This window comes from Gobius niger (genome assembly GCF_951799975.1).
Source record: "Gobius niger genome assembly, chromosome: 10".
NCBI classification, from domain to species: domain Eukaryota; kingdom Metazoa; phylum Chordata; class Actinopteri; order Gobiiformes; family Gobiidae; genus Gobius; species Gobius niger.
In genome coordinates, this window is record NC_136861.1 from 9,385,830 (window position 1) to 9,413,339 (window position 27,510).

General features: G+C 42.2%; 1 protein-coding gene across 4 annotated transcripts in view; it reads left to right on the forward strand.

Moving 5' to 3' along the window:
* Positions 1–27,510, forward strand: part of LOC306968938 (RNA binding protein fox-1 homolog 3-like) — a 1,481,628-nt gene that overhangs the window by 1,397,440 nt on the left and 56,678 nt on the right. For all 4 annotated transcript variants that reach the window (XM_079564526.1, XM_079564524.1, XM_079564525.1 and 1 more), the window contains 3 exons: positions 9,633–9,725; positions 12,090–12,150; positions 12,240–12,293. In XM_079564526.1, coding sequence (XP_079420652.1) covers positions 9,633–9,725; positions 12,090–12,150; positions 12,240–12,293 — 208 coding nt within the window. The remainder of the gene's footprint in view (positions 1–9,632; positions 9,726–12,089; positions 12,151–12,239; positions 12,294–27,510) is intronic.

Consider the following 27,510-nt stretch of genomic DNA (forward strand, 5'->3'; position numbering starts at 1 on the left):
TGCATTCACAGACCAAGCTTTTGTTTCGGCCTCTTTCGTGGGAATTGTCAACAAGAGGGATGCCGTAAAACCGTAATATCCCCCGTTCCATTGAAATATATGTACCTGGATATTACTAGCGTCAGCCTTTAAGAAGCTATAGCGCGGGAAATCTCACCAAAATGGATACAAATCAAATCCTGCCTCTTCAGATCTGATTTGGCGGGGTTTTCATTGCACATTTTTTGATTGTATATATGTACCTCGGGGGAAATTTGTGTGGCCGGGATGTGGAATGGCGACGGGAGACGCGGAGTAATGCGGTCCGCGCTGTTTCTCTGCAGTCTCCCGGGAGGGGGGGCTACGGGACGGGGCGCGGAACGAGCTCAGAGAGGGGGGGCCCTGTACTGTAATGTGAGGAGATGCGCAGAGATGTGTAAAAGTTGGAGCTGCTATAGTGGAGGCGTGGCACTGGAGGTTTAATGCAGTGTGAAGCTGGAAGGAAGCGAAAGAGAGAGGCTCCAGTTACATTCACAACATGGGTATAGGATGCATTTATAATAACATCAATGATGTTATCAAAGTTATCGCCAAATCAAATCTCCACCGAAGTAACATTCCAGGAAATATGTTGCTGTGATTTGGCTAAATAAATTACTAAGTTACGAGTTTTGGAGGGATTGTTCGAAAAATACATTTGTTTCTTTATTCTATTCATTGAGTGGAAAGCTAGTATGGTGTCTTAGTTTTATAGACAACATAAAATAAGACAAATATCTTTTAGTTTTTGAAGTTATTGCAGATGACACGTTATTTAACTGTTATTAGTGTTTTCAAAAGTGTAGCAACTTCAAATTGAAATATTTTGTGCAGACAGAAAATGCAATTTTGAGATTCATAAAATGAACAGTTGTAGAAACAAGGTAAGGGCGCAATTATAAATCTCATTTTTTGGGGGGTTCAAAAAAGTAGAAGCATTAAAGGGACTACACAGAGATTAAACATGTTCAAATTAAGCATTTTCCTCCCCCTACATGTTGCAGCCATGTCCTAATGTGTAGAATGAGCTGTCACTCAAAAAGTTGTTACTTTGAGTCCGAAGTGCCGTCATGCACCTTCTTAATTTAGAAAGGGCAGTTACACGTATGGTGGCAGTAGTGAGTATAAAATGGCCAACTTGCATCTAGCCCGTTTAACTTGGATATGTTATTGTGAGTTTAAAAGTTATTGTTTTGCAAAAAAAAAAGCCATAGAGTGAAACATTTCACCCAATAAATAAACTAAAAAACTTAAAAACAAATGTTCTACTATGTGAGTAGGTACTGATTCACATTTCAATTACTTTTACTTGAGGTAATTGTACTTTTTTGATACAGTACTTTTTACCTCTACTTGAGTAAAATTGTAATGAAGTATCTGGACTCTTACTCGAGTAAATCTTTAAATGGATAAAGCTTCATGTGACATTTGAGAGAGACATGTTATGTTTCATGTACATTGTTTTTTTTGGCATTTTTGTGGGACATATAAAATTTGTTTCTCATACATTTTGTCACTAATGGACCCTAAATCAAACGTTTACCCTCAAACAGTTACACGGCACGCACAGTACTCAAGTACCCCGTCCTCCAACTACTTTTTTGTTTACTTTTACTAAATTTCAATAGAGTTCAGGAGAATCCACTGTTACCATGGAGATACGCCATGTTTGTGGCTGTTAGCATACATTTTCTATAGACTAACACTAGCTAAAAACAGTGTAAAAAGTGGAGTTAGCTGCTGAGTAAATAGATTTGACACACTGTGGTGTAAAATCTCCATTAGTTTATTATAGCTGCAGATAGATAGATAGATAGATAGATAGATAGATAGATAGATAGATAGATAGATAGATAGATAGATAGATAGATAGATAGATAGTCAGAGTATAGTCTTCATAATTTGTTCGCTAAAAACGAGCTGACTACACCTGCTCCGACCGCCCTGACATATATCTTGTCGGTAATTGGAAATCTAAAAAAGCTAATCAGCCTAATGCGTTAAAGTCGTCCCCCGTGTTCACAATTACCTCGGCGGTACACAACTTAAAGCACTTTCATCATGTTTTCGCTAATGCCAAACTTTTACCAATTAGCGGCGACCTATGGAGCTCCTTATTAATGCCGTCGCACCGCGTTTTGTCTTTAGCGCCAAACTTCTGGCGTGACTGCTCGCGAATACACAGCGATGCCAATTAAGCTGATCACATTCATAAAGTCTTCCTCCGCGTTTACCTGTCGGCGGACCCCCCGCGAAGCTCCTAATTACCCGCTGACGAATGCGTCTGAGAGCGTCGGTAATAAAGCCCCCGATCACGCACTTGAACCCGGCGATGCTAACGCTAACCCGTGCTAACGCACGCGCGCGCTTCGTTAGTGCAGGTGCAGCGTGGGTAATTACCTGCTGACTAATGCTGATCGCACGCACTCTGCTCAAAGCGAGGCCCATCTCTCTCGCCGTGGGAGAGCGGCGTTGTGTATCACCGCCGCACGAGCTAATTCGCTTCATGTAGCTGTATCTAAATGTGTGCGCCGCCCCCCCCCCTCCTCAACCACTGCACTCAGCAGATTGTGCCCCTCTCTCTGTCTTTACCTCCCCCATGGCCAACATGTTTCAACTTAGCTTTGGTCAAAGTAATATTCTTGCCGACTAAAGTAATAGTAGGTAGTGCGACAAAAACATGACTAGAATCTCCAGGTCTTCTGTTGTTGACTAAATAAAAACAAAAAGAAGGGACTTAACTAAAAAAAACAAAAAACATCTGAACTTCCAGTGACACAGATTGAAAGAGCCTCATAAAGGGGTGGGCCAAACCGTTAGATTAGAACATGGGGACAGGTGCTTAAAAAGTAAAATGAAATGAAGGATGTAAACTGCTTCAGTAGATCATATTTGTGAGGGAATTAGTTTGCTGTTAAAAAGTAATAATAATAAAATATCACTGAATGAATCTTCCCAATAGGCGTAAGGCTGGGATTTTGAAGTAATTCAAAAAAAAATTCCATTGTCAATTATATTGTCAAATATATCGTTATCGTGATATTTCTTTTTTAGAATCGTGATATAGTTTTTAGGCCATATCGCCCTGTCCTCGTCTCATATCATGCAAACTCTCTGCCAAAGGAAGAGGTCTGTGCTTGGGCTAAAGGATATGGACAACATTTCATATCTCGATATGTATGCCAGCTATCTCAATATTGATGGTGAAATAGTGAAAAACAAGCATTTTTCTGAAAAAATGGGTGCAGTTTTATTGATAAAAATCTATCATTTATATCTTACTTTTTCAATATTAATATCTTGAATGTTCATATCTTGATATATTGATACGATAACGATATATCTTTCAACCCTAGTCTGTAAGCAGAGAATATGATTAAGGCGAGACGCTGCAGGTGAATAGGGTAAAAAAGATGTAGATTACAGTAGAGTGCAATAGATTAGGAAAAAAGTTTTTTGTCATGTTTACAAATGTTAATTTCAGATGGGATTTGGTTTTGAATGAGGTTTTATAAGAGAAAATTCTGTAGAAATTTAAATTCCTCTGAAAACACCCTCATTATATTAAGTAATAAGGCTGGGTACTGTTACATTTCACTGTAACCAATACTTTAACGATACTTTGTTTTGATGCCGATACCTGAAAGATATTCCTTTTCGATACCTATACTAAAATACTTTACTTTTGCCAAATTTGTATCACTTATTTGAGCTGAAACAAGTAACTTCCTTTAATGCTGTCCCTGAACCATCAAAACTAGGTCTTGACTTGGACTTGATACCAGTACTTAAAGTTATTATTTTTTTTAACAATACCCAGCCCTATTACGTACAAGACAAGATAGTCTCTCCCGGAAGGAAATGACCATATTTGGATTACAGTGTCGCCTTTCATAGGTTACCAAACATGTCAATATTTGTGAATCGATAAGCATCGGAAAAACTGGCTTGTATTTCCGGGAAATCTCATTAAAAAAAAGCTTTGCAAAGGGTGAGGACATTAAAACTACTGTAACCTGCCGTGTCTCGCCTCGAAGTAACATTCAGTCGACCAAATTTACATGAAATATTTGTCGACTAAAACAAAGGAAAAGAGTCCTGTGCCTAAATCTCGAAGGCCGACACTAAAACGAAATGAAAATATGTCGTCAAAACAAACACTGCTGCTCGCTCCCCCCCTTTCCCCCCCATAACCCCCCCCCCCCCCCCCCCACCCACCCACCCACCCACCCACTCTGCAGCGGTATCCGTCTCCCAGCCACCTACCATGGACAGGTTAGGCCCGCGGCGGAGTGAGCGGCCCAGTGCGCCTCATGCAGCTGTTGCTTTAATAGACTGTACTAAGCTCCACGGCGCTCCATTCATAACGCAGACAGCCTCCGCTCAGCCGTGAATACTATTGATTCCATTCATACCTGGGAGTGCTGGGGCGACGCGCGGCCCGGGCCCACTCCTAAATTATGTCTGTGTAACGTTTGTGGGAACATGCAAGGAGACAATGTCGGAGTATAGCGTTATATTTCATATAAACGGATACCGAGGCCAATGGAGGCGGAATCTCAAAGCGGCACCAGCGTGACGTTTCTCAAACTAAAGAGAAAAAAGGGGTTTTTAAAAGTCGACGCAGGCAAATGTACTTTTATTTTAGCTTTTAAATGCGATCGTGTGTATTTCCTGGATTTTATGGCATCATGGAGGGAATACAAAACAAAACTCTCGTGCTCAAAGCGTGTCATTGATTTGCTAGCCTGCCGTTAGATGGAAGCGAAGGTTTGTTTTCAATGCGTTTTTATTATTTGAGTGCAGGTTCACAAACTTTTTCTCATTCTCTTTTTTTCATTTTTCTCTGTACAATCGTGCAACATCAAACATACAGTATAACACAGGATTTAGATCAAAATAAGCTATAAAAAAAGATATAAAAACTGCCATATCATTCCCACTGCTGCCTTCAGATGGCGCTCCAGGCCAATTTTAAATCCAGATTAGCCCAGTTCCTCCCTCCTTCCTGTCTTTTTCGTCTTTCTTTTTATACTTTTACATAAAATATCATTACAGAGGTACACAAAACAATGTCCTTTTTCCATATCTCCCCAGGAAGAGACTATAATAAATTCAGATTTTTCTATTGGTGAATATGTCAAAACATGTATCTTTGCTATGAATGGACTCGGGGTTTTAAAGCCACACTGCGTAACATTTCACCCAATAATAATGTACACTTCAAATGCACACTCACTGTTTAAGCAGTGCTAAGTAACTCAAGCCCCCAGAGGCCATAAGCGTTACTGCAGGTGTCGTAGCATGTTGTGTTTTTTTACTCATTATTTGTCCGTGAGAGTAAATACTACGCTGACAGAAAAGACAAAGGGAGAGAGGGATATTGTACATCCAATTACACAATGGACATAATATTTTTTGCTGAAACGTGGCTGTAAATACTGTTTAAGTGGCGCTAGCTTTGCCCGTTAGCCTGTTAGCTTCTTCTATGTGATTCTATTTGTGTGTATTGGAGCCTCTGGGTCGGAGACACCATTGACATTTGTATTACCCGCAGAGGGACTACGAAAAGGATAAGGTAAACAAGTTACTTAGTTCTGCTTTAAGTTCCTTGCAAAAAGTGAAATCCCAATATCACAGGCTCTTTCTACGTGGATGTTTTTTGGGTAGGTTTTGGACTTTTCTCATCAATCTAAGACACAGACAGTTGGCCAATCCTCCAGCACGAACTTCTTACCCATGAACCTGTGTAGCTCAAGGATTTGTGGGCGTTTGCAGTGCAGCTTCCCAAACCACCTGATAAGTTTTCAAGAAAATTCAACAAAAAAGAAAAAAAAGTTTGGTGTGTCAAAAGCCAACCATCTCTACCTCATCAACACCAAGGCAAGCTGGAGTTCTGGATAACCCGTCCCGTCCGCCTTAAGACGCATTTATTGTTTGACACCCCATGAAGCCATTACCCATGATGCCTCTCTCCTCCCTTCCCCGACTGTGCACCGCTGCCACATAATGAACCTACCAGGCCATTAATAAACAATCTATTTCCTATGAAGCTTTGGCAATTTGCATTCAATATGTTTGTCTGCTTTGAAAAATGGGCGGCGGGCGCTCTCCCCTTCTTGTAAGCTAATTATTTGTGCGTCGGGATCGTGAAGAAGAAAAAAAAAAAAAGATAGTGAGCGCGAAAGGGGTAAAGCCACAACCAGGTGAACGTCCACAGGATTAATTCTGGCTTCAATTCTTCTCCTTTTTTTCCCCTTTTTTAACGTATTCCTTTATCTGCCATTCCCCCCAAGGACAAGTACCGCGTTATTTATGCTGAAAATAGAAAGCCCTGCGTTTGCATACAGGATCGCGCGCCATCTCTCCAATGTATTACATCCCCGAGCAATTATAAGCCTCGGCCACTTCGCTCCAACCCACCTCTGTTTTATTTTCTACCCGTATACACCTTTACAGCGTGCGCGCATAGATATATATATATATATATATATAGTAACCACAGGAACGGGACTTGTTTGGCCAGCATATCTTAATGCCTGAGCTCGAGAGGTCCAGCATCCCAGTTCACATAACTCAAGGCAGTGACAAAGGCCCCGGGGGAGCCAGGGTAAGACGCAGTGATCGGGGGGAGAGAGGGGGTGGGGGGTGGAGGAGATGGAAGAGAGAGAGGAAGAGAGTTAGGGAAGGAAGGATTGGAGGAGACAAGGAAGTGGCAGAGAGTAAGTCAGGACTTCCTAAATGTTTGGCGATTCGTTCAGGGGGCGGGGCTAGCTCAAACACTGCTGCCGCCATTAAAAGAACAACTGCATTTTCATAACAAAACCTGCCCAAAGAACATTATCCTCCCTGAAAGTTGGACACACCTGCTCATGAGCTCATCCCTGTGAAAAATGGGGGGATGATAGAAATAGTTTTTGTTCCGATACCAGTTTTTGACAACCTGATCCTATATCCGATACTAGTCGGCGATAGAGAGAGCCAGTCCGATACCACAGTACAAGCAGCCTGTAAATGTGCCAAAGCGTATATGGCTCATTATGCAGATTAAACAAAGTCTGTGCACTGAGACTGATGCTGCTTGATTCTATGTGGGCAAAAAAACATTACATTAATGTGATCATTAGGGGTTTTAATATCTGCATAGCCCAAGAAAGCAAAATTTGGTATTGGATAGGGTTGGGTTTAGGTACTCACTGATGCCGATACCAGTCAAATCTGTTGTTTTAGTGTCAGTTTTGGTTAGAAATGCCTTAGGAAAGTGATTATTGAGTATGGACGACAACTAACAATGTAAAATTCATGAACTCCCAAGAGCAATAAAGCTAATCTGCATAGCATTTAAGCATTTCCACATAATTCATTTCCTTATGGGTGTTTATATTGATGAGAAGTCCCTCTAAAAACATGTGTCTTTGCTTTGAGCGGGCCTCCCCTCTCCCCAGACCTGACTTGTACCTTTGCTTTGGAGCGGGACATCACCGTCTCCATGGAGATGTCGCTGCGTTGCTTTGACAACAAGTTGCCCAACATGAAGTAAAACATGAAGTAAAATACCTGGCAGTCATGTTAACCTCTTCCCCCAAACCATCCCCACTCGAGAATTTGGTGAATCCCGGGGAAAAGATGGATCGGAAAGAGGGAGGTGAAGGGAAAGAAGGGGGGCGGGGCATTGAAATGAGCTGTGGGCTGGAGGTATTTTGGTTCGGGTCAATATCCGCTATCACTGCATCTGCGCCCGCTCGCCTTTTGAATCAATAAAGCCACATTACGCCGACGATATTTCTTCCAACTCGGGTGAAATGAACTGCTCCCAGAGCGGGCCCCAGTGACGCAGTCGCAGTAGTAGGATCAGCGGTAATGGCTGTAGTAGTAGGAGTAATGTGGAGGTAGTGGCGGGAGTAGGCGCAGTAGGGATCGCGGATTTTGCAGTATCAGAAACACCAGAGCCAATACTCATGGATATGAGGAATCATCAGTCCTCAATCCAAAGAAATAGTTATATTGGACATTTTTTCATGACGGCATTAAAGCAGACACTTCCCGCTAGAGGCCATAAGCACCAGGTTTCGTAGCATGTTATGTTTTTTTACTCATTAATTGTCCGTGAGAGTAAATACTACACTGACAGAAAAGACAAAGGGAGAGAGGGATATTGTACATACAATTACACAATGGAGATTTTTTTTTTTTCTCAAACTTGGCTGTAAATACTGTTTAAGTGCCCGTTAGCCTGATAGCTTCTTCTTCCTGATTCTATTAGTGTGTATTGGTGGCTCCAACCCGGAGGCAGCGAAAGTTGCAATTGTGGTTTTCTGGTATTAACCCCAGAGGGACTACGGAAAGGATTTATTAAGGTCAACAAGTTACTTAGTACTGCTTTAATTTAGAAAAAAATAACCTAAATGTATCTCGTCAATTAATAAACATTTTATTTTTCATCTGCAAATGTAAAAAGGTTGACCAAATGAACCAGCTTTGTTATTACATGTAATCTGAGTAATAATCTTATACGTACAGTATTTACATATTTTAAAGCTTGTCTCAAAGGAGACATATCCTGCAAAAATCAACTTCTTCCGACTTTCAACCTTCTTATACTGTTGTCTTCTCACCAGGTATTTTGTGTTTTGCTTGACTGAGGATATTTCAGTTATTGCGTTCTTTCCTTTCTTACTCCAGAAACATTTCAATTTGCACTTCCTGGATTTTGTTACATCATAGATAGAACCCGGAAGTGTCCACAAGTCCACAAACCACTCGGGCCCTTTCAGAGCTGTTTTTTTTTTTTTTTTTCACTCCCACTTCTTGATAGCAAAAATGTAAACCACATATTCATTGTTTTATATGCACAATTCACACTGTTGTCTTTGGTGATTAAGTCATAAAATATCAATACTGAGACGGCCAATAGAAGGTTTATACACACTGTTGACGATTTGTCCACTGTTTTGTCAAGAATTAAGAAGAAATACCATCTGTTTTATGATTTTAATACCTACTGATTATGTAATCTTGCAGAGTATGGGTTAAGAAAGCTTCATTTCTACATCCTATGCCTACATCAGTTTAATTAAGCTGGTTTAGGTCCAGGTTTACGCCGATATTTCACTCCTGCCTTTGTCCTTAGATGAATCGTAAGCCTCCGATTCGCCGGTTGCCCCCATCATTACCAGGACATTAGCATAAACGGTTAGCTATGGCACTTTTTTTTTTTTTTTTTTTCCCCTTACCTTACCTCACAGCATTTTGCATCATCAAAGTCCGCGCCCCACATTTCCCAGGGAGAACGGCTCACCCTTGTCTCTTTGTGCGCCGCGTTCAAAGGTTGTCCGTTTCCTCAAAGTCGCGCTCGGCAATTATCGGCCCATTACAAAGCGCTAACCCAGTGTTTTGCCGGTGTAATTGCGGGCAGGTTGGTTGGCTCCGCATTCGGGGTCGTGTCTCTGTCTCTCTCATGTGTTTGCCTCGCTAACTGCTCATAATTAATCTAAAGTAGCTAACAGCACCTGCCTCCACTCTGCTGACCTGTCTCTCTCTCTCTCTCTGTCTCTCTGTCCGTCTCTTTCCCCCCTTTTTCTCTCCTCTGCCGCCGCCGACTATAACACCTAAAGGGCTTCGGGTTTGTAACTTTTGAGACAAGCACAGATGCTGATCGCGCACGGGAGAAACTAAACGGTACAATCGTAGAGGGACGCAAAATCGAGGTGCTTTCACTTTTTCTTACTGCCTGCTTCTCTACTAAAACCCACAACTAAGAAGGAGATGTCCTAACGTTTCTGTGGATGACATGGGAGGTTGCTTTTGAGAAATATCATCAACAGGGGTCAGGTTTTTAGATTTGTTGGTAGGACAACAGTGACGGTAAACCCTGACCTGTTTCCAATCCACGTTATATTGTATTACATCATTCAAACAGCTCAGTGGTGCATCTGCAGCATAACTTCAAATACAGCTTAGGCGAATTCCTGAGTCAGGTCCCCTTGATCTGCACTGGGGTTATCATTGTTATGCAAAGGCCTGTCACAATAATGACTTGATCACAGGGGTGGGCAAACTACGGCTTGGGGGCTAAATGCGGCCCGTCTTGCCCTTCAATCTGGCCCACAAAAGATGAGAAAGCCCAATCTGAATTGCCTAAAATGGAGGAAAGACACCCATTGACATTGACATGAAAAGAGATAACTGCAACTATATTGTTGCTTTTAAAAAGGCAATTACAGTCGATTTGAGAATTGTGCCTGTTTGAAGCATCGTATAGCCCTGGTCTGGCCCTCGAGGCCAGGGGTTCCCAAACGTTTTTGGCTGGGACCCCAAAATTGACACATAAACAACTCGGGATCTCCATTGTATAAAGTTATTGCCTCTTACGAAAAACATGTTATAATCAAGTTAATATGCATCTAAACAGTTTATTTTGAATAATTGAATGGATTTCACAAATTATTGGCTGGTTTACATACAAAAAAATACTAAAAACAGTAGCATTTTTATTTTGGTTTCATCTTGAAATCATTTGGGGACCCCCATCCAACCACCGAGGGGTCCCGACCCCCACTTTGGGAACCACTGCTCTAAGCAAGATAGAAAACCCAATGTGGCCCCTGCATCAAAAAGTTTGCCCATATCTGCTTTATCGACTCATCGTCTGATAAACAATATATTTTTGGGTTCAACATTTATTAGCCGTTTTTCTTCATATTTCTCTGCAAAGTTTTTCTCTGCATGTGGTTGGGCACATGTAGAACTAAAGTGCATTGTCACTGTCTTGCTTTAGAGCAGGGGTGTCCAAATTACGGCCCGCGGGCCAACTGCGGCCCACGGCCCACTGCAAATTTCTAAAAATATAATAGATTATTTAGATTTTTTTTTAAATATAAATAATTGATTATATATGAAATAAATTAAAATCCATTTATAGAAAGCTGTGACGAAGGCTGTTTTTTTTTTTACTTTAAAAATGTTCAATTAAAAAGCATAGTCAACATTTTATTGAATTGGCTCACTTTAATACAATAGAGGTGAGGTTACATATCTGACCTCTACAGTACTGAGTGCGGCCCAGTTGTTGAATATTTTTCTGTTTGTGGCCCTCAGTGATATTGTCAGGATATTGATCTTCAAATGTTGTTATCGTGACAGGCCTTCTTATGCATAGACTAGCTAAAGTGCTCATATCGTACCCTAACATAGGCACAAAGTATTATTTTCAACTGGGAAAAGAAAGAGCAAAGGTTCGTCACCTCAGCGCTGGTGGTATTTGTCCAAAGTAAATCCCATGTGATCCACAGGAAGTCGCATGCTCCAGACTCTGAACCCAAACTCCTCAGCCGCATGTGTGTTTGGAATGTGCCTGACTGTCGGGAGCATGAGGCGTGGGGCGGCCCCAGGAACGGCGCCCTCCGTCTCCGCGAGTCTGTCAGCGGCCCTGATGAGGAGCATGCATGTGGGCGTGTGCACGAGGCGTGTGCATGTGGCGCGCGCATGAGCACACGTGCACGAGGGCGTGTGCATGTTGAGCGTGCATGCATAACGGTGTGTAAAAGTGTCTCTGTCAGCCGGGACTGTGTCCATCAGTCGCTGACGGGGCAGAATGAGTGCATGCCATCACTGAGCGGGGAGAGAACTCAAGACAAACACTTGCATTGCCCTGTCACCATCGTTTAGTGTTGCCTGCTCCAATTGTGCTCCTGAAGCAGGCCCCTACTCTGTCATTCCCATCAGGTCAATAGCAGAAAATCAAAGCCCTCTTTCTTCCTTTTCTTTGTTTATCCAAGCAATTACTGATTATCTTTCCGAGGGGGATGCCTTTTTATCTTATTCATATGTGTCAGTAATTGGTGCATGCCTCGACTCTCAGTTTTTGAGTAATTGTGAGTCCTCTGTACCAAATCTGAAATGCTAATGCTCGTAAAAAATCCATTCTAGTTGTTTATTCCTTTGTTATTTTATGGATTGTCTGCCTGCCTGCACCGGGAAGCCCATAGTAAAAGATCCCATAAGGGTGGGATGTAAAGTTTGACTGATCGCCGCGCTGCGTTTTTTGTTTTTTTTTGTCGCTTTTGAAACAGGTGAACAACGCAACGGCACGAGTGATGACAAACAAGAAGGTGGCCAACCCCTACACGAACGGTACGAGACGGATTCTGGTCGTGAGACGCGGATTTTGAAAAGAGGATGGTTTTCAATGCGACGCTTGTTTCTGTTGTGTGTCTGAGCAGGATGGAAGCTGAACCCGGTGGTGGGAGCCGTCTATGGGCCTGAACTCTACGCCGGTAAGTGAAATACTAACGAAGCGCATTGAGACTGATGCTCTTTTTCCACTTTTTAAACTATTTGGGATCTTTATTAACAGACGTACGACTAGTTGCTTAACGATATTAAGATTTAGCTAAAAATTTAGCTAGTTTTCTCTGGTTTGCTTCTTTATTGGAAAAGGATTTGATCTATATACAGTGGTATGCAAAAGTTTGACCAGTGTGGTGTACGACTAATAGTTGGTCTGTGGACAGTTTCCCCCACCTGAGCTGTAGCTCTCCGCAGTTCATCCAGGGTCATCATAGGCTTCTTGTTAACAGCTCTGGTCAGTGCTGTCCTAAGTTTAGGAGGACGGCTGGGTCTTGGTAGGTTTGCAGTGATGCCATACTCCATTTCCATTCCTGGATGGTGTATTCAACTGTACTTTGAGATACGTTCAAAGCTTTGGAAATCTTTTTATAACCTAACCCTAAGGTTAGGTTTATAACCTGCTTTATACTTCTCAATAACTTTATCCCGGACTTGTCAGGTGTGTTCTTAGACTTCATGATGCTCCCCAAAAGTCTCTTAACAGACCTCTGAGACCATCACAGAGCAGCTGTGTTTGAACTGACATTAGATTGCACACAGGTAGACTCTATTTAGTCATTGGGTCAACATGTGATCATTCAGAAATCATCAGGCAACTTCTGAAGGCAATTAGTTGCACTAAAAGTAAAGGGGCCTATACTTTTTGCACATCACACTTTTCACGATTGTGTGTCACTTAGTGTGTGTCTTTCACATAAAATTTCAATTAAATATATTTATGTTTATGGTCCATAGTATGGCAAAATGTCGAAAAGTTAAAGGGGGCCCATACTTTTGCACACCACTTTAGCATAGCCATAACTGTTGCTGTGCTGCCGTACTGAACCACTGGGCCTCAACAAGTCAGAGTTCTATGAAACTCACCAACAATTTACAACATAAAACAATTTCATTCAAAAAATTCCAAATTCTGACCATGGCACCCTCCTTTAAACCACGTAATATTTCAAAAAACCAAGTCCGATACGCTTTGAATTCTAGTCTTTTCTAGTTTATTTCCATGTTTTATCTTGTAGTTGCGCATATTTCGGCCTCTGTTTCATGGTCAGTGGACGAAAAATTTCGAACTTTTAATTGAATCCGTCACTACAAACCTCATTGTGAAGTCTAGCCTTTCACCGGTCGATCTTTACTCCCAGGTTTATGCCTTCAAAAGTGGAAAAATGCATTAATCGCACTGTGCACAACAACCTTCACATGCTGCTGTTTGAAAATGAACAGTGTCCTCTTCTAGTACTGGCTCACACGGCCTTACAAGCATAAAATTGTAAACACAAGCTAAGAAAAAGCCAGTCATTAAAGCCATTAAGAGTGTGATGACTAGCAGACGACACTGTATTGTACCACTGTCAGTTTTGCTGTATTTACTGTACACAGGCTGCATTATGGCTAAGACAGGAATTTGCACCTGACTCTCTGTTTTCAAAGGGACTGTTTGGGCTGCGATGGCGCCTTCACGTTTGAGCGCCTGCCGTTATCGCTCGCTTGATCAAACAGCCTTTCCATCACTGTGTTTTTATTAGTTTATTGATATATATTTAATGGCGGCAGGGAGTCGTTCTATGAGATTATAGGTCCAATAAATGCCAATCTAAATGCATCTAGTCGGAATGGGAAATGAATGGTGGATAGTTAGTTATTCAATAGAGAAGTATATGATAGTTGATTACCACGATTTTACTGCCAAACACTCACGGGGTTATTTTCGTAGTAAATAATATCACTTTCTTCCGCCTGAGCCGTACTCTGAATGCCGTCTTGTGGTTTGGATGTGGGAGAATCTGGTTTGGGAGTGCGGTGCGGCGGGGATCCTGCAAAGGGGACTTGTGTGCGCCGTGTTTCCCCCCTCGCTCCTCTATCAGCCGCCGCCAATCCCAGTGTGGCGCGAGCATTCCCCGCAATCGTGTTGATCCCGAGGAGGCTGAACACGAAATTCCCTCTGAATCAAAGTGAATGTGCGGCGGCGGCCCGATAAGCAGTGGATGATCCCGCGGCTGTGAGTGGCTGAGCGGGCCGCGCCATTGTTTGCTCTGTGTGCAACTGTAAGTCTGGAAAAATGATTTCAAGAGCAAGCGCCCTGCAACTCTTATCAGATTGTGAGCTGCTGCCGTGGATGGATTTGCCAAGTGCACCAGATTGACTTTTACAGAGCTAACCGAATAAGGGAGATTGAGTGAGCGATATTGTTGGCACGGGCTCATGGAAGGGCCTGTTCCTTCTGCTGCAGTAATGGAGGAGCGAGATGAGCTCAGTGGGGTTTTCCTATCTCTCCTGCCTGCACATGCCAGCTTTATTGCTCTATGTTATATGAACCCTTTGCATTTTAATGAGGGGGAAATGGTACTATTTCATTTGGAAGAAGTGCTGAGCACATCGCACCGCTTTAACGGCTTTCCTTTCTGCTCATTAGACTAAAATCTGTTCATTCCACGGACAGCTTTACGGCCAACCCCTAAATAACTGTCCATGACAGAAAGCACTCATCGATCATTTTTATTTCACCCCAACCCTTCGCCCCCCAGAGCCGCCCCGCTGCCCTCGCTCCTCCCACTAGCGCGGCCTTGTTTTCAGCGTCTCAGCCTCATCATTACTCTGAACATACATGACACACATAAGAACACGCGCATGTGAAGACACAGACGGGCTTCTCTCTGCTGCAGATACTTTATTCACTCACACAGAGAGCACACTGCAGACCACAGCAGTTCAGTTTAGTGTCAGTCTGAGAGAGATCACGGCTCCAAACACTGAAAAGATAGAAAAGCCAGGTGTTGGAGCTGTCCATGGTGCTGATTTCTGCACTGTCATGAACTACTGTACAGTGAACCAGCACTGTGAGCTGTCCATGGTCCTGAACTGCTCTAAGCCTTTTCTTTAGCATGCTTTGTATCTATGAAGCTTTGCTGCTGTCTTGTGGTTGATGGAAAAATTATAGATTGATGTGTTCCTTGAAGTACCTTGATTTCGAGTAGATCAGATCAGTGGCTTTCTAACATACGTATCTGACGCATCTGCTATAGGGAATGTTTTTAAATCTGAAAAGCACTTGGGTAACACTTTATTTTACACTATACACTATAACTACACTATAAATTGTACCTAAATAAATTTAGTGCAGTGTAATGTGCTCTGTAAAATGTGTAATAACTTGTATCTATGAGTTAGATACACAATGGGTTAACTTGTATCAGTAGTTTGTAGGTACATAATGTGTAGGTATGAATGAGTTTACTGTGATTGTTTTTGTTTATTGCTGATCCTGTTATGTTTACGACCCCCTTGTAAACGAGATGCTACATCTCAAGGGGCTTTTCCTACTAATAAATAAATACAAATAATGTAATAAGACTCTAACCCTTAACCTAACCTTAACCCTAAGGCTCTCATGTCCTATTACACTATATACCTACAAAGTACTAATACAAGTTATTCCATTGTGTATCTCACCCATAGGTACAAGTTATTACAGATTGTTACAGAGCACATTATATTGTTCTAAATTTAGTTAGGTACAATGTATCAAGGTAGTGTAAAATAAAGTGATGTCGCACTTTGTGATACATGACATGTATGAAAAGCACTTTATAAAAAAAGATTGATTGACTGATTGATTGATATACATCAGACAAGGCCTGTCACAAGAGCACATTTTGAAGTTTGATATACTGAGGCAGGAACATATCATGGTAAACGATAGACACTCGATACTTTCAACTCCTATAAAACCACTCAAGCTGCTCAAGTTTTACAAAGAAAGTACATATTGTTAATCTGTTATTTCTTAAACAATAAGTTATAGTAATTATCATGGCAACCCTATTTCAGACTAAATCAAGAAATATGCTTAAATGAGAATTGTCTTTTACTTTTTTGTTCACTCATAGTTCGCTTCATTCTATGCAAGTTATGAAGCGACATGCAGGCCAATTCGAAGTGCAAACCAACACAGCCACACAAAACATCAGCGCTGAGGTACTGCAAAAGTCTACAGTTGAGGTTAAAATAACAGGAAATAACGAAATCATGCACAAATGAATAAAAATAAGCCCTTTTTAATGCTACAAAGTGATCAATCTGCTTTCCATCCTGTGAACGTCTCCATAACACAGCCCGGTAAGTCCTTTGTCATGCCTCTCGGACGGCTGTTTCTAAACACCGGGGCAATCCTTCAGAATGCATTAAAGCTATATTATTACATACGGCCCTTTTAAGAATGCGGCGGCTGATAACCTATGTATAACACCTTCTCTAATACATGCTCCCCCGCTCTCTCCCCCACCCCCCCACCCCCCCACGTTTTCACTCGGCGCACACACTTTCCCAAATCATGCCATAAATCTTCGCCAGTGTGGTCCACCACTCGAGGCGCGGGAAGCAGGAGGGGCAGCGTGATTTATTGGCTGCTAATTTTTCAAGTCGTCTTGACGCGGCGCCGGAGTTTGCCAAGCCTAAACGACGACATATGCTTGCCAGCTGCGGGAGAAGGCGACGTAAATAAGATACATATTTTGGAGAACGCAAAACAGTCCTAATGACCGCTGCGAGGCTCTCTCTGGAGAATGTAAATACAGAGGCGCCGGGTAAAAAAAAAAAAAAAGGTGCGCGCGAGAGAAGTAAAACGCGATTTAGTTTGAAGTTATAGAACGAATTGGTCCGGTGTCGTGCAAAATCTGGCAGTGGTGAGAATAAAATGAGCAACTTGCATCTCAGCCCTTTAAGCAGCCACTGTTTATTCATTGTTATGATTTTGATGAAGATCAGAGCACATTTTATGGCCAATTTAGGCAGAAATGTACTATAGATACAGACGGCATCTCGTCATAGAAGGGGGCGTGGCTTCGCCGAGGGGGAAAATAGAATCTTTAGAGAAACACAATTTGTCACTCTTTTTAGCCATTTTCTGGTGGAATATAAACTTATTCATCATATATAAATAAAGTCAAGTGTAAATCGGGTCCATATGGATATTTTCTCACAGCAGATTGTTCAGTAGAAGTGAAAAAACAGCAGTTGTAGCTCGCGCTAGCTAACCGTTAGCATTAGCCCGATGCTAACATGTAGCATCAAGTTAGCATTCTCTGTTATTTATGTATTTATGGACTGTTGAACCACTTTGCTCCTCCCCATGTGTCTGTTTCTTTCTTTAGTAGAAAACTATATTCATAATTCAGCATTTGTTAAAGTAGTTTTTGAATAATTAGAGAAAGTTTAGATTTTTCTCCAAATTGTTTTCCCCCTTAACTGTTTTCAAACATGACCATATATGGGCGACTCCAGAGATGCCGTCTGTATCTATTCCAAAGGGTTCACATACTCTTTCCTCCCATTTTGTATAACCAAAAACTACCAAAACAAAAGGGTATAAAGTAGTTTTAAAACTTAAATAAAGCATGATGTAGGGCCTTAAAAATACATCAGTGTCACTTTATCATAACTACACCTTATTTAGCCTTAAAGTGATAGTCTGTAAGTTTGCAAAGTGAGGAGAGAAAAGTGAAATTTGAAAGTAAACAATCAAATTAACCAGAAAGAACAGAATTTTTTAAAAGTCAACGATCAAGCTCCTCCCCCGCTTTCCTGACTGGACCTGACAGGCTGGTTCACAGGAAAAGCTCGTCTTATTGGTCGACACGGGAGGATACTAGAGTCTGATTAGTCGCTAAGATCCGGGAGGGAGGGGCTCCACAAAAAATGATACATATATTATTCATTACTTTACATCAACATGCAAGACCAGGTGGTGGATTTTGCACATTTTATAACATTTGTAAAACATTTATACTTCCAGACTATCACTTTAATCCATGATGAATTAACACTTAATCCATTTATTAAGGCTAAAAAAGGTGTAGTTGTTATAAAGTGTATCAATTTGCCTGGAGCACATTTCCATCTGCTCATTTGGACACTACCTTTGGTTTTTATTGGGTATTTGTTTCACTCTATTTTGAAGTTTGGTGCAACCCTGTGAGACAACAATAATAGGCAATACAAAAACAACCAATTTGATTTTGTTTTTGTCAAGAAACTCTAAGCTACAGAGAAACATGTTCTCCTTGTATCCGGGTGCTTTTCCTCCGGTTTCAAGGGGCTATAACCTCCAGCTGATGTGACTCTTGATTTGGAGGATTTGGATTTGGCTTAATTTACTCGATTCAAAAGTACTAGTACCGTTTTCTCGTTTAGAATCACACATAAAGTAATTTTAATGAATTCAGGGTAAAGATTTGTAGCGGTAAATGCATTTGTGTGAACTTCATTTAAGATGTGGAGGCTTTGGGAAACTCTGCCCCACAGGAACAATAACGTATACATGAATATGAACTAAAACACATTCATGTAAACCAGCTCACACAAGTAAAACAATCTAAACGTTCAGCAGGGGAAGTCTATTGAGAAATCCGAGTCATTTCGGAGTATATATTTCCCAGCGTCTCGTCTAACTTTGCAGTCTCTCCTTCAAGCAACAAAGACAAACGGCAAAACAAGACTCCCGCGGCCCCCGGATTCATTCGGAAATCATCATAGCTACAGTTAATACACTTTTGGTGGGAGTAAGATGGTGTATAAAAGCGATTAATCACTGTTTATCAGTCCTCATTTCTGCGCGGGAGATCAGTGAAATTGGGAGCCATAAATCGCGGCCCGGTGACAGCGCACTTCGTCTCCATTCGTCTGGGCGCTACAGGTTTATTGTCCTCAAAACCTATTCAGGAGCATGACGGATGGCAGCGCCGCGCCGCTCCTAACCTCTCCGCGGCTCCTCCCACCGATGCAGCGGCGAGCGCGAGGCTGGAGGGAGCGGGCGAGAAAGGGCCAGGCGATTCCCCCCCTGGGTTCAGCAGAAAACGTGGACCGATGGGATAAGCAGATTAAGGCAGGGCAAATAACACATTATAATTTTTTACTTATTCATTCACAAATATTGACAAGTTTGGTATCCACGTGTAGCAAGAAAGGCGGCCGAGATGACGCTGTAGCCCAAATATGGTCATTTCCTTTTCGGGAGACAGCAGTGGCTAAAGACTGGAGAAATATAAAAGCGTATGTGCAGATGTTGCAAAACTTCAGGGCCCGTTTACTCAAAATGAGGTTTTCTTTACACTCTTTCAACAATATCTCCTCTTTAGTAGCTCCTGCAAACAGTTTATTCCTATTCCTATTCCTAGTCTGATTTATTGAGCAAAAAACACAAAACAAAATTTGGATCTTTATAGATTTTTTTTTTTTTCAATTAAACAAGAAACTCAAATTTGTTGTATCAAATATTTCAACAAAATAAAGCCATTAAACTAAACCTGGCTCTATTCATTAATTAGATTTTGTTGCAGAGAATATAGCCATTTTTGGCAATTTTAACCTATACGGAGTTTAAAATGTTAAAACTATGTATTTTCCTCCCCCGACTTGCTCCAGCCATGTCCTAATGTGTAGAATGAGCCCAGACCTCTTCACCAAAACTGCCTCTAAAATCCTGCACTGTCACTAAAAAAGTACTTTGGGTCCCAAGTGCCGTCATGCACGGGCTTAATATAGAAACTGCAGTTACATGTAAGACCTGAAGGGGCAGTAGTGAGTATAAAATGACCAACTTGCATCTCGTCTCTTTAAAAGGGTGCATATTCTCCAGTTCGGCTTTAGCTGCAGTGTAATGCCTTATTTGAAAGCTCAGGTCTATAAAGCTGATCGTAGCTTTTGTGTTGTGTTGTCGCCACATTTTTTGTGAGATTTTCGTTGCTTTTTCATTGTTTTTTCTCGTTGCTTTTCTTGCATGTTTTTGTCGTTCTTTTGTTGCTTCTTTGTTGCTTTTTTTTGTTACGTTTTTGTCACTCTTTGTCGCTTTTTGGATATATTTTTATCTTCATTTTCTGTGCCATTTTGACGCATTTTTCGAGAAGCTTTTAGACCTGGGTAAAGCCAAACTGGAGGAAATGTGCTCGGTTTAGACATTGATGTATATACCTCATATTTATGTCAGTATCCACGGCAAAAGTTTGAAATATATATCGACATTTTTTGCCTACTCACCTGCAGTGTCTCAGCTTTAATAAAATCAATAAGTCAGGCTTTATACATCAATGAATCCTTATGAAAATGAATTCTTAATATCGTGCTATCTACGCCAGTCTTCCCGGTGAGTATGAAAAAATTATGCTTTTTTGAAAGACTGTCCCTTGAAATCTACACAAATCACTCGTGCCTCTCCGGCTCTCAGCGTTTCTAAACCCAAAGCCCTGGTTATTGTGGGCAGCGGCAGAAAAGGCTGTGAATGCGAAGAGTAAAGCTTAAAAAATGGACGCCGAGATGTTGAAGGTGTTATATGGCCGCTGCTACCTACCCGGGCATGTTACGCTTCCCCTGAGCACAGCCGTGGAAATACAGGGGAGGAAAGCGATTGGGTCTGCACTCAAACGGAGCGATTGGTCATAAAAGCGAGCCGGGCACAAATCAAAGGCTGAGACTTTTCCGATGGGCGAGACTCACATGTACGACAACAAAAGCCTCGAACACCAACATCTGCTGCTTGGATCGGGGGGAGATGGCGTGGCGAAAGCGGATTTAACACAAGCACAAAAACATGCAAAATGGGCTGATCCACCGGATAGGTTAGTCCTGAGCATAAGATACAGACTTTAGAAATCAACTGCAGAAGTAGAAGTCGCATTTGCGCAACATCACAACATTCTTAAGGGCTTACATTGAGGTGGAGGGAAGCTGAATGTAAAAAAAGAAGATGTTTTGACCTTCTGTATGGCTAATATCCATCATGACTAGGCCAATCCGCACCCACAAAAACTAACACAAAGCAAAACATCTTCTTTGTCAGCAAATATGAACCTGGGTGCAATTGTTTTCTCATAGCTCCACAGGGAGGCTATTCCAACTGAACAAAAGGTGCTATCACCCATGGTTCGGAGTTTCGTGAAAGGGACCTGGAGGAGCCGGCCGCTGGATGATCTCAGGGTGCAGGTGGAGCTTTAGAGAGGGATGAGTTCTTGTAGGTATGATGGACCATGGCCGCTGATGCATTTATGGGTGAGAAGGAGAGTTGAATTGGATCGATGTGCTCATACTTGTGTACTTGCATTAGGATGATCCCAGGAAAAAGTCCATTAGGAGTGAACGGATCTTGGAGATATTTCGGAGGCGATAGAACGAGGTCTTGGAGAGGGTTTTTATGTGGTCGTCGAAGGTGATTTATTGATCAAACCTGATGCCAAGGTTGGTTATCGAGGAGGAGACAGCAATGGCCTGACCATCGAAGGAGAGCTGGGATATGGAGGAGTTGGTGATCTGGTGAGGGGTGCCAACAAGTCGTGCCTCAGTTTTGCTACTGTTGAGCTGGAGAAAGGTGTTGCTCATCTGTGCCTTTATCTCCTCAAGACAAGCAGCAACGCATGTAAGGGCCGTGTGAGAGTTTGGTGCAGTTCTGATGTCTGTGTGTCATCAGCATCGCAGTGAAAAAAGTTGTGTCTGCTGATGACCGAGTGGCAGCATGTATGTTATAAATAGGATAGGGCCCAGGACTGATCCCTGAGGAACGCCGCATGAACTTGACTTGCAGGCTCCCAGCATATACAACATGGGCGTGATCGTCTAACCAAGATTATTACGGCAGATGAGAGTCATGTTGACCCCCGTCCTCCGTCTTCGATGCTGAATTCTAGAATTTGAACGCAACCTATCGATGCAGAAGAAGTGGTTATACTTTCTTTTGCCTCTTAGTAAGAAGGTTGTGGGTTGGGCTCCTTCAGTCTATGGTTTGTTCCATTTTTCACAATAGATACAGACGGCATCGTGTCATAGAAGGGGGGCGTGGCCTCGCCGAGGGGGAAAACAGAATCTTTTGGGAAACAATTTCTCATGGAATATGAACTTATTTATCAAATACAAATGAAGTCAAGTCTAAATTGGGCCCATATGGATATTTAGCAATAGCACGATGCTAATATGAAGCATTCTATTGGCATTCTCCGTTATTTATGTATTTATGGTCTGTTGAACCACTTTGCTCCTCCCCATGTCTTTGTATCTTTATTTAGTAGAAAACTATATTCATAATTCAGCATTTGTTAAAGTAGTTTTAATAATTAGAGAAAGTTTAGATCTTTCTCCAAATTGTTTTCCCCCTTAACTGTTTTCAAACATGACCATATATGGGCGATTCTAGAGATGGCGTCTGTATCTGTCCCATCCCATTTTGATGCTTGGGATCCAGTCAGATGCCACATGTGTGAATACAAACAATAGTGAGGCTAATTCCGAGAGCACATGGCTCATTACGCGAGGTCACAACGACGCTCGAATCAAAAAGATAACGTTCACCATCATTATTTCACACGTTTTCAGTGTCTGCAGAGCTGACACCATTATGGGTAAATTCCAGTAACACACGCCTGTAAACGCGACCATACTGTACTGAACAACATCTATATGTATCCAGAAGCACACGTGGTGGTTCCTCCTCGCTGTCCTACTTCTCGTCTTTCTCTAATTGGCCCAACTTTCTCGCCTGGCTCCCCGGCGTGGCCTGTTCCCGCGCAGACAGCTGCCACTTGGAAATCCCTTCGTGTGGCCAGTCGCCCCGGGGCAGCCAGGACCCTCCAACGCGGCTAATTCTCTTTCGACAGGTGATGACGAGATTTTTTATTTTTTTTTCGTGGGATTTCTCTAATGCTGAGGTGCAGCTCTTTTTTTTTCCCCCTTCCCTTTTTCCATTTTTCCTGAGGCCCGGTGCTGCGGAGTAAATGACAGAAAGCAAAAGGCTAATTGCCGTCTTAATAAAGTGGACGGATGTGATCATGTGTTCGTCGGGGGGTAATTAAGCGCCTGACTCTTGATTAGATTAAGCTGTTTTGGGTCCCCAGTGCGTGGATTAAGTGCTCATGGCCCCCATGTATTAGAGCGGGGTAGTATTAGAGAGATCAGCATTGTGGAAAATCAGATCTTTCTTTATGAGAGCCTGTTATGACCCTATTGTTTAATATTAACAATGCCCCTTGCTACTGCCCTCGAGCAACTCTCCACCATTCCTCAGCTGCAGAACTCTCTTCTAAATGCTCGTAAATCGTTATATATGTTACACCAATATGATATAGCAGTCATATTGGCAAATGGGCTACTCCGGGAAGCTTGTTCTGTAGCCGGTTCATTAACAATCCAAATATTTTCAGCTGCTATTTAGATAATGTCAAAGGAATTAGCGTATAAAAATGTTAAATCACTTTCAATTTCTGCTTTTTGCTTTTTGGGGGGTCGGCTACACATCCAATGGCCACTAAGCATCATGTTATAATGTGGGAATGACGGGGAAAAAAACACTGAAATGATGTACATTTCATACCTCGCCATACTTTAAAGTGATAGTCTGTAAGATTGCAAGGTGATGTGAGAGTGAGAGAGAAATTTGAAAGTAAAGAATCAAGTTTCTCCCCTCCTGATTGGACCTTGCGAAACGAGGAGAGCGAGAACAAACTGGACCTGACAGGGACGGTCCACAGGAAAGCTCGTCCCATTGGTCACAGTGATGGCCCGGTGATTCTGAAACTCAACAGAGAGTTACTGGACATACTTATTTATCAGGGCCATTAGCCAAAAATACTGTACCTACTGCTATAAAAGTCATTTTTACTCAAAGCGGTACATCCGGGTTAGCGGAGATAAATGCTAACGGTGCAGCAGCTACGCTAACCCCGGAAGTAGTGACTTTAGTAAACATAACTTTTTTTTAGCAGTAGGTGCGGCATTTTCGGCTAATGAGTCTGAGAAATAAGTAGGTTCAGTAACTCTCCGTTGAGTTTCAGAAAGATTGATGGTTGTTTTTAAGAGTTTTTTAGGTTTTTCTCTTGCATGTTTGCCGGTCTGCTAATACCCGGAAGCGGAAGATGCATAAGAACTGCCTCACCCTCGTCACATCACACTGACCCGGATGTTAGCAGCTTTTGTTACGTGGTACTTAACAACTCAGAGTATAGCATTAAGTCTACATGCAAACAGTAGAAGAGATGCAGTCCGGTTTGCAGTCCTTGGTTTGGCTTTGCGTGCTCTCCTAGCAAGTGTGGCTAATGTGACAGTTTGTATGAGGCTAACTATTATTGACATTGGTGTTACTTAAAAGCGTTGGCATTTTGAGTGCTAAAATAGTGACGAGATGTCCAAGAAACATGTTAATGGTTACGCAAAAAGCAAGAAAGCATCATCGTAGGTATAGTTCGCTGATCGAAAACCAATGACGTTAAGCTAGCAAGACATGGGAGCTTCAAATTAGCCAACATTGTCCAGCAGCTACTCCTCTTCTAATTGCCTTCCTCACGCTCCTGTCTCCAATCATGGCCGCCATCATTTGCCATTCTCCACCAATCACTTTGTGTCTGCACTTAGTCCCACCACCTTTTACAACCGCCGGGCTATCCCTCACTTTTATTCACAATTAGCGGAGAGAAGCTAATTGGCGGCTTAGCGCAGTGAAGACAGTGGCTCCCTTTGTCGGAGGCCGGTCGCTAATTAGCCCGCCTGACTCTTTGATTAGATCAGGCTGTTTTGGGTCCCCGGTGCGTGGATTAAGCGCTCGTTGGCCCCCGTGTGTCTGAGCGGGGGCAGTATTAGAGGGATCAACCTTGTGGAAAATCAGATCTTTCTTTATAGAGGCCGGTTATGACCCCATCATCGGCGCGGAGCTGGATTACCTTAGCTTGTACTGCCGCTGCCTCCGCTATTGCTATTGCTTTTGACACGTTTGACATATGAGAGGTATAGTGACCCTCGCGACCCCCGCCTTATATCCCGCGCCCCCCCCTTTCCCTACACGGGGAAAGGGGTGTTTGGCTTTTTTTTTCCTTTCCGAGGGCTGCTTGTTGTTGCTGTTCACGCGCTTCCCCAGGTGTGACAGAGCTTTTGATTTATGACCTATTATTGAAGCACTGTAGCCTATCGCCAACTCATTACGACTTTACCTCCGCATACATCACCACATGCAGATCGCATACAAATGCACCGGCGAGGGAGGGGGGGAAGAAATGTGAGTAATTTTCTGACATCGCAGCGCGGAGTTCTTTCTCTTTTCTTTCTTTTTTTTTTTTTAGGAAAATATAGCGGCCGGAAAATATGTGAGAAGGAACCGTCGGTGCCCTTTTGAAAATGCCCAGCCTTTCAAAATAAGAGACTAATTTAAATGTCAAGGTCAGATTTATAAAACATAAGATGAGGAAACACAGGCATCAGGAATACATAGTGTAGCCCCTGGGTTTAGTTCAGTTCAGTTTGAGAGTTTGTCGCAGGCATCAGGATCAAGTCTTTTATTTTCAGGGCGAGCTGGTGTTTTGACTCTGGGAAAGACACGGCATCCATGATAGTTTAAGGATAGAGACTCACTTTGACAGGCAATAATTTAAAATAAACTCGACAGACAATAATTCTGCGATTGTGAACGCTGTATGGATGCTGCCAGGAGGCACAGAGCAGTGATCTCCAACCAGTAGCTCGCCGCCCCTTTCTAGGGAGCTCGCCAATCAATCAATCAAAACTTTATTTATAGAGCATTTTTCATACAAAGTTGTAATGCAAAGTGCTTTACAGATGTAGCCAAAGATTTTCTAAATTTTTATATGCTTGTGGCTCAAATTTTAGATGTAACTACAACTTTTTTAGCCTTAATAAATGACGAGTTAACACTTACTTCATCATGATCAATTCATTAGATAAGTGTGACTAACACTTAAAGGGACTATACGGAGTTTAGAAATGTTAAAATGATGTATGTTCCTCCCCCTACGTGTTCCAGTAATGTCCTAATGTGTAGAATGAGCCCAGACCTGTTCACCACAACTGCCTCTAAAATCCTGCACTGTCACTCAAAAAGGTGGAGAAGTCATGCATGACCTTAATATAGAAGGTGCAGTTACACTTAAGACCTGAGGTGGCAGTAGTGAGTATAAAATGGCCAACTTGCATCTAGTCTCTTTAATAACTACTTAAATATGTGAATAACTTTTCATTAGAGTTAGGCATTAAGTGTAGTATTTAAAGCCACACCGCGTTAAATTTTACCCCAAAATAATATTGAAATATAAGCAATTATTTTATAACAGCTATTTTCATCATTGAAAAATACCACATAAATGTACAAACAAACTTGTCTTAGGAGGGCTGAGCCGCTCACAGCAAAAGCACATGACTAACTTTCCCGGGAGTGGGTACGTCTCCAGCTCGTCTCCATGGAGATGTGACTAAATTTGAGATTTAAACAGGTTATGTTCTCATCCAGATCCACTTATTGATTACCAAAAATAGCAAAAATAGCATTGTCTATGTTGAGCTGGTCATTTGGGGCAGGTTTCGTACTGATGGCAACAGCATAGGGCAAAATGTTGCGCAGTGTGCCTTTAAGTAGTTATTAGTTGTTAAAGGAACAGGCCACCGTTCTTCCATACTAAGACATGCTCTTGCCTGAGCTTAGATGAGTTGATACGTACCTGTCTGGTCTTTGTGCGCATGGAAGAACGAGGTAGCTTCCAACTTCACCCCTGTTTTTGTTGCGCAAAATTAGCTCGCCGGGTTAAAAAGCTTTGGAGACCCCGGTGTAGAGAAATGATGACAAAGCAAAAAAAACTGAGGCAGTGAGAAAGGTAGGACTAGTTAAAGGTTTGTCCCATTCGCTGAAACATGTTGGCAAGTTTTGACTGATAAAAATGAGTGTGCGCTGTGGCCTTTTAGCGTTTGATCTTGACTGCACCTTTTTCTGCAAACGTTTAGTAAATCAGGCTCCTAAAGTGTTCCACATCGGACAACTTTTCATCCATTCCTTTGGTGATGGACTGAGCACCAATTTGAGCTCTAAAACAGTCTAGATCTGCCGTATTTTGGTTTCAAATGCAAAAGCAAAAACTGAATATTCCCGTCGGCAACGAAATCCAAGGCGCTGTGTGTAGGGAAATATGTCACGGCTTGGATGTGGGTCTGTTATTTGCACAGACCCTTAAAAATACAATGCAATATTAACTTGGATTCTCAGTAAAGCGTGATTTAATGCCTTCAGCATCACTTCTCCTCTTCCAAACTGCTGACTGCTATCCGTCTACCTCATAAATGAGCTCTTCTGGGATCTGCGAGAACCACATTGGACGCAACAGTGAAGTGCGCCTTTAA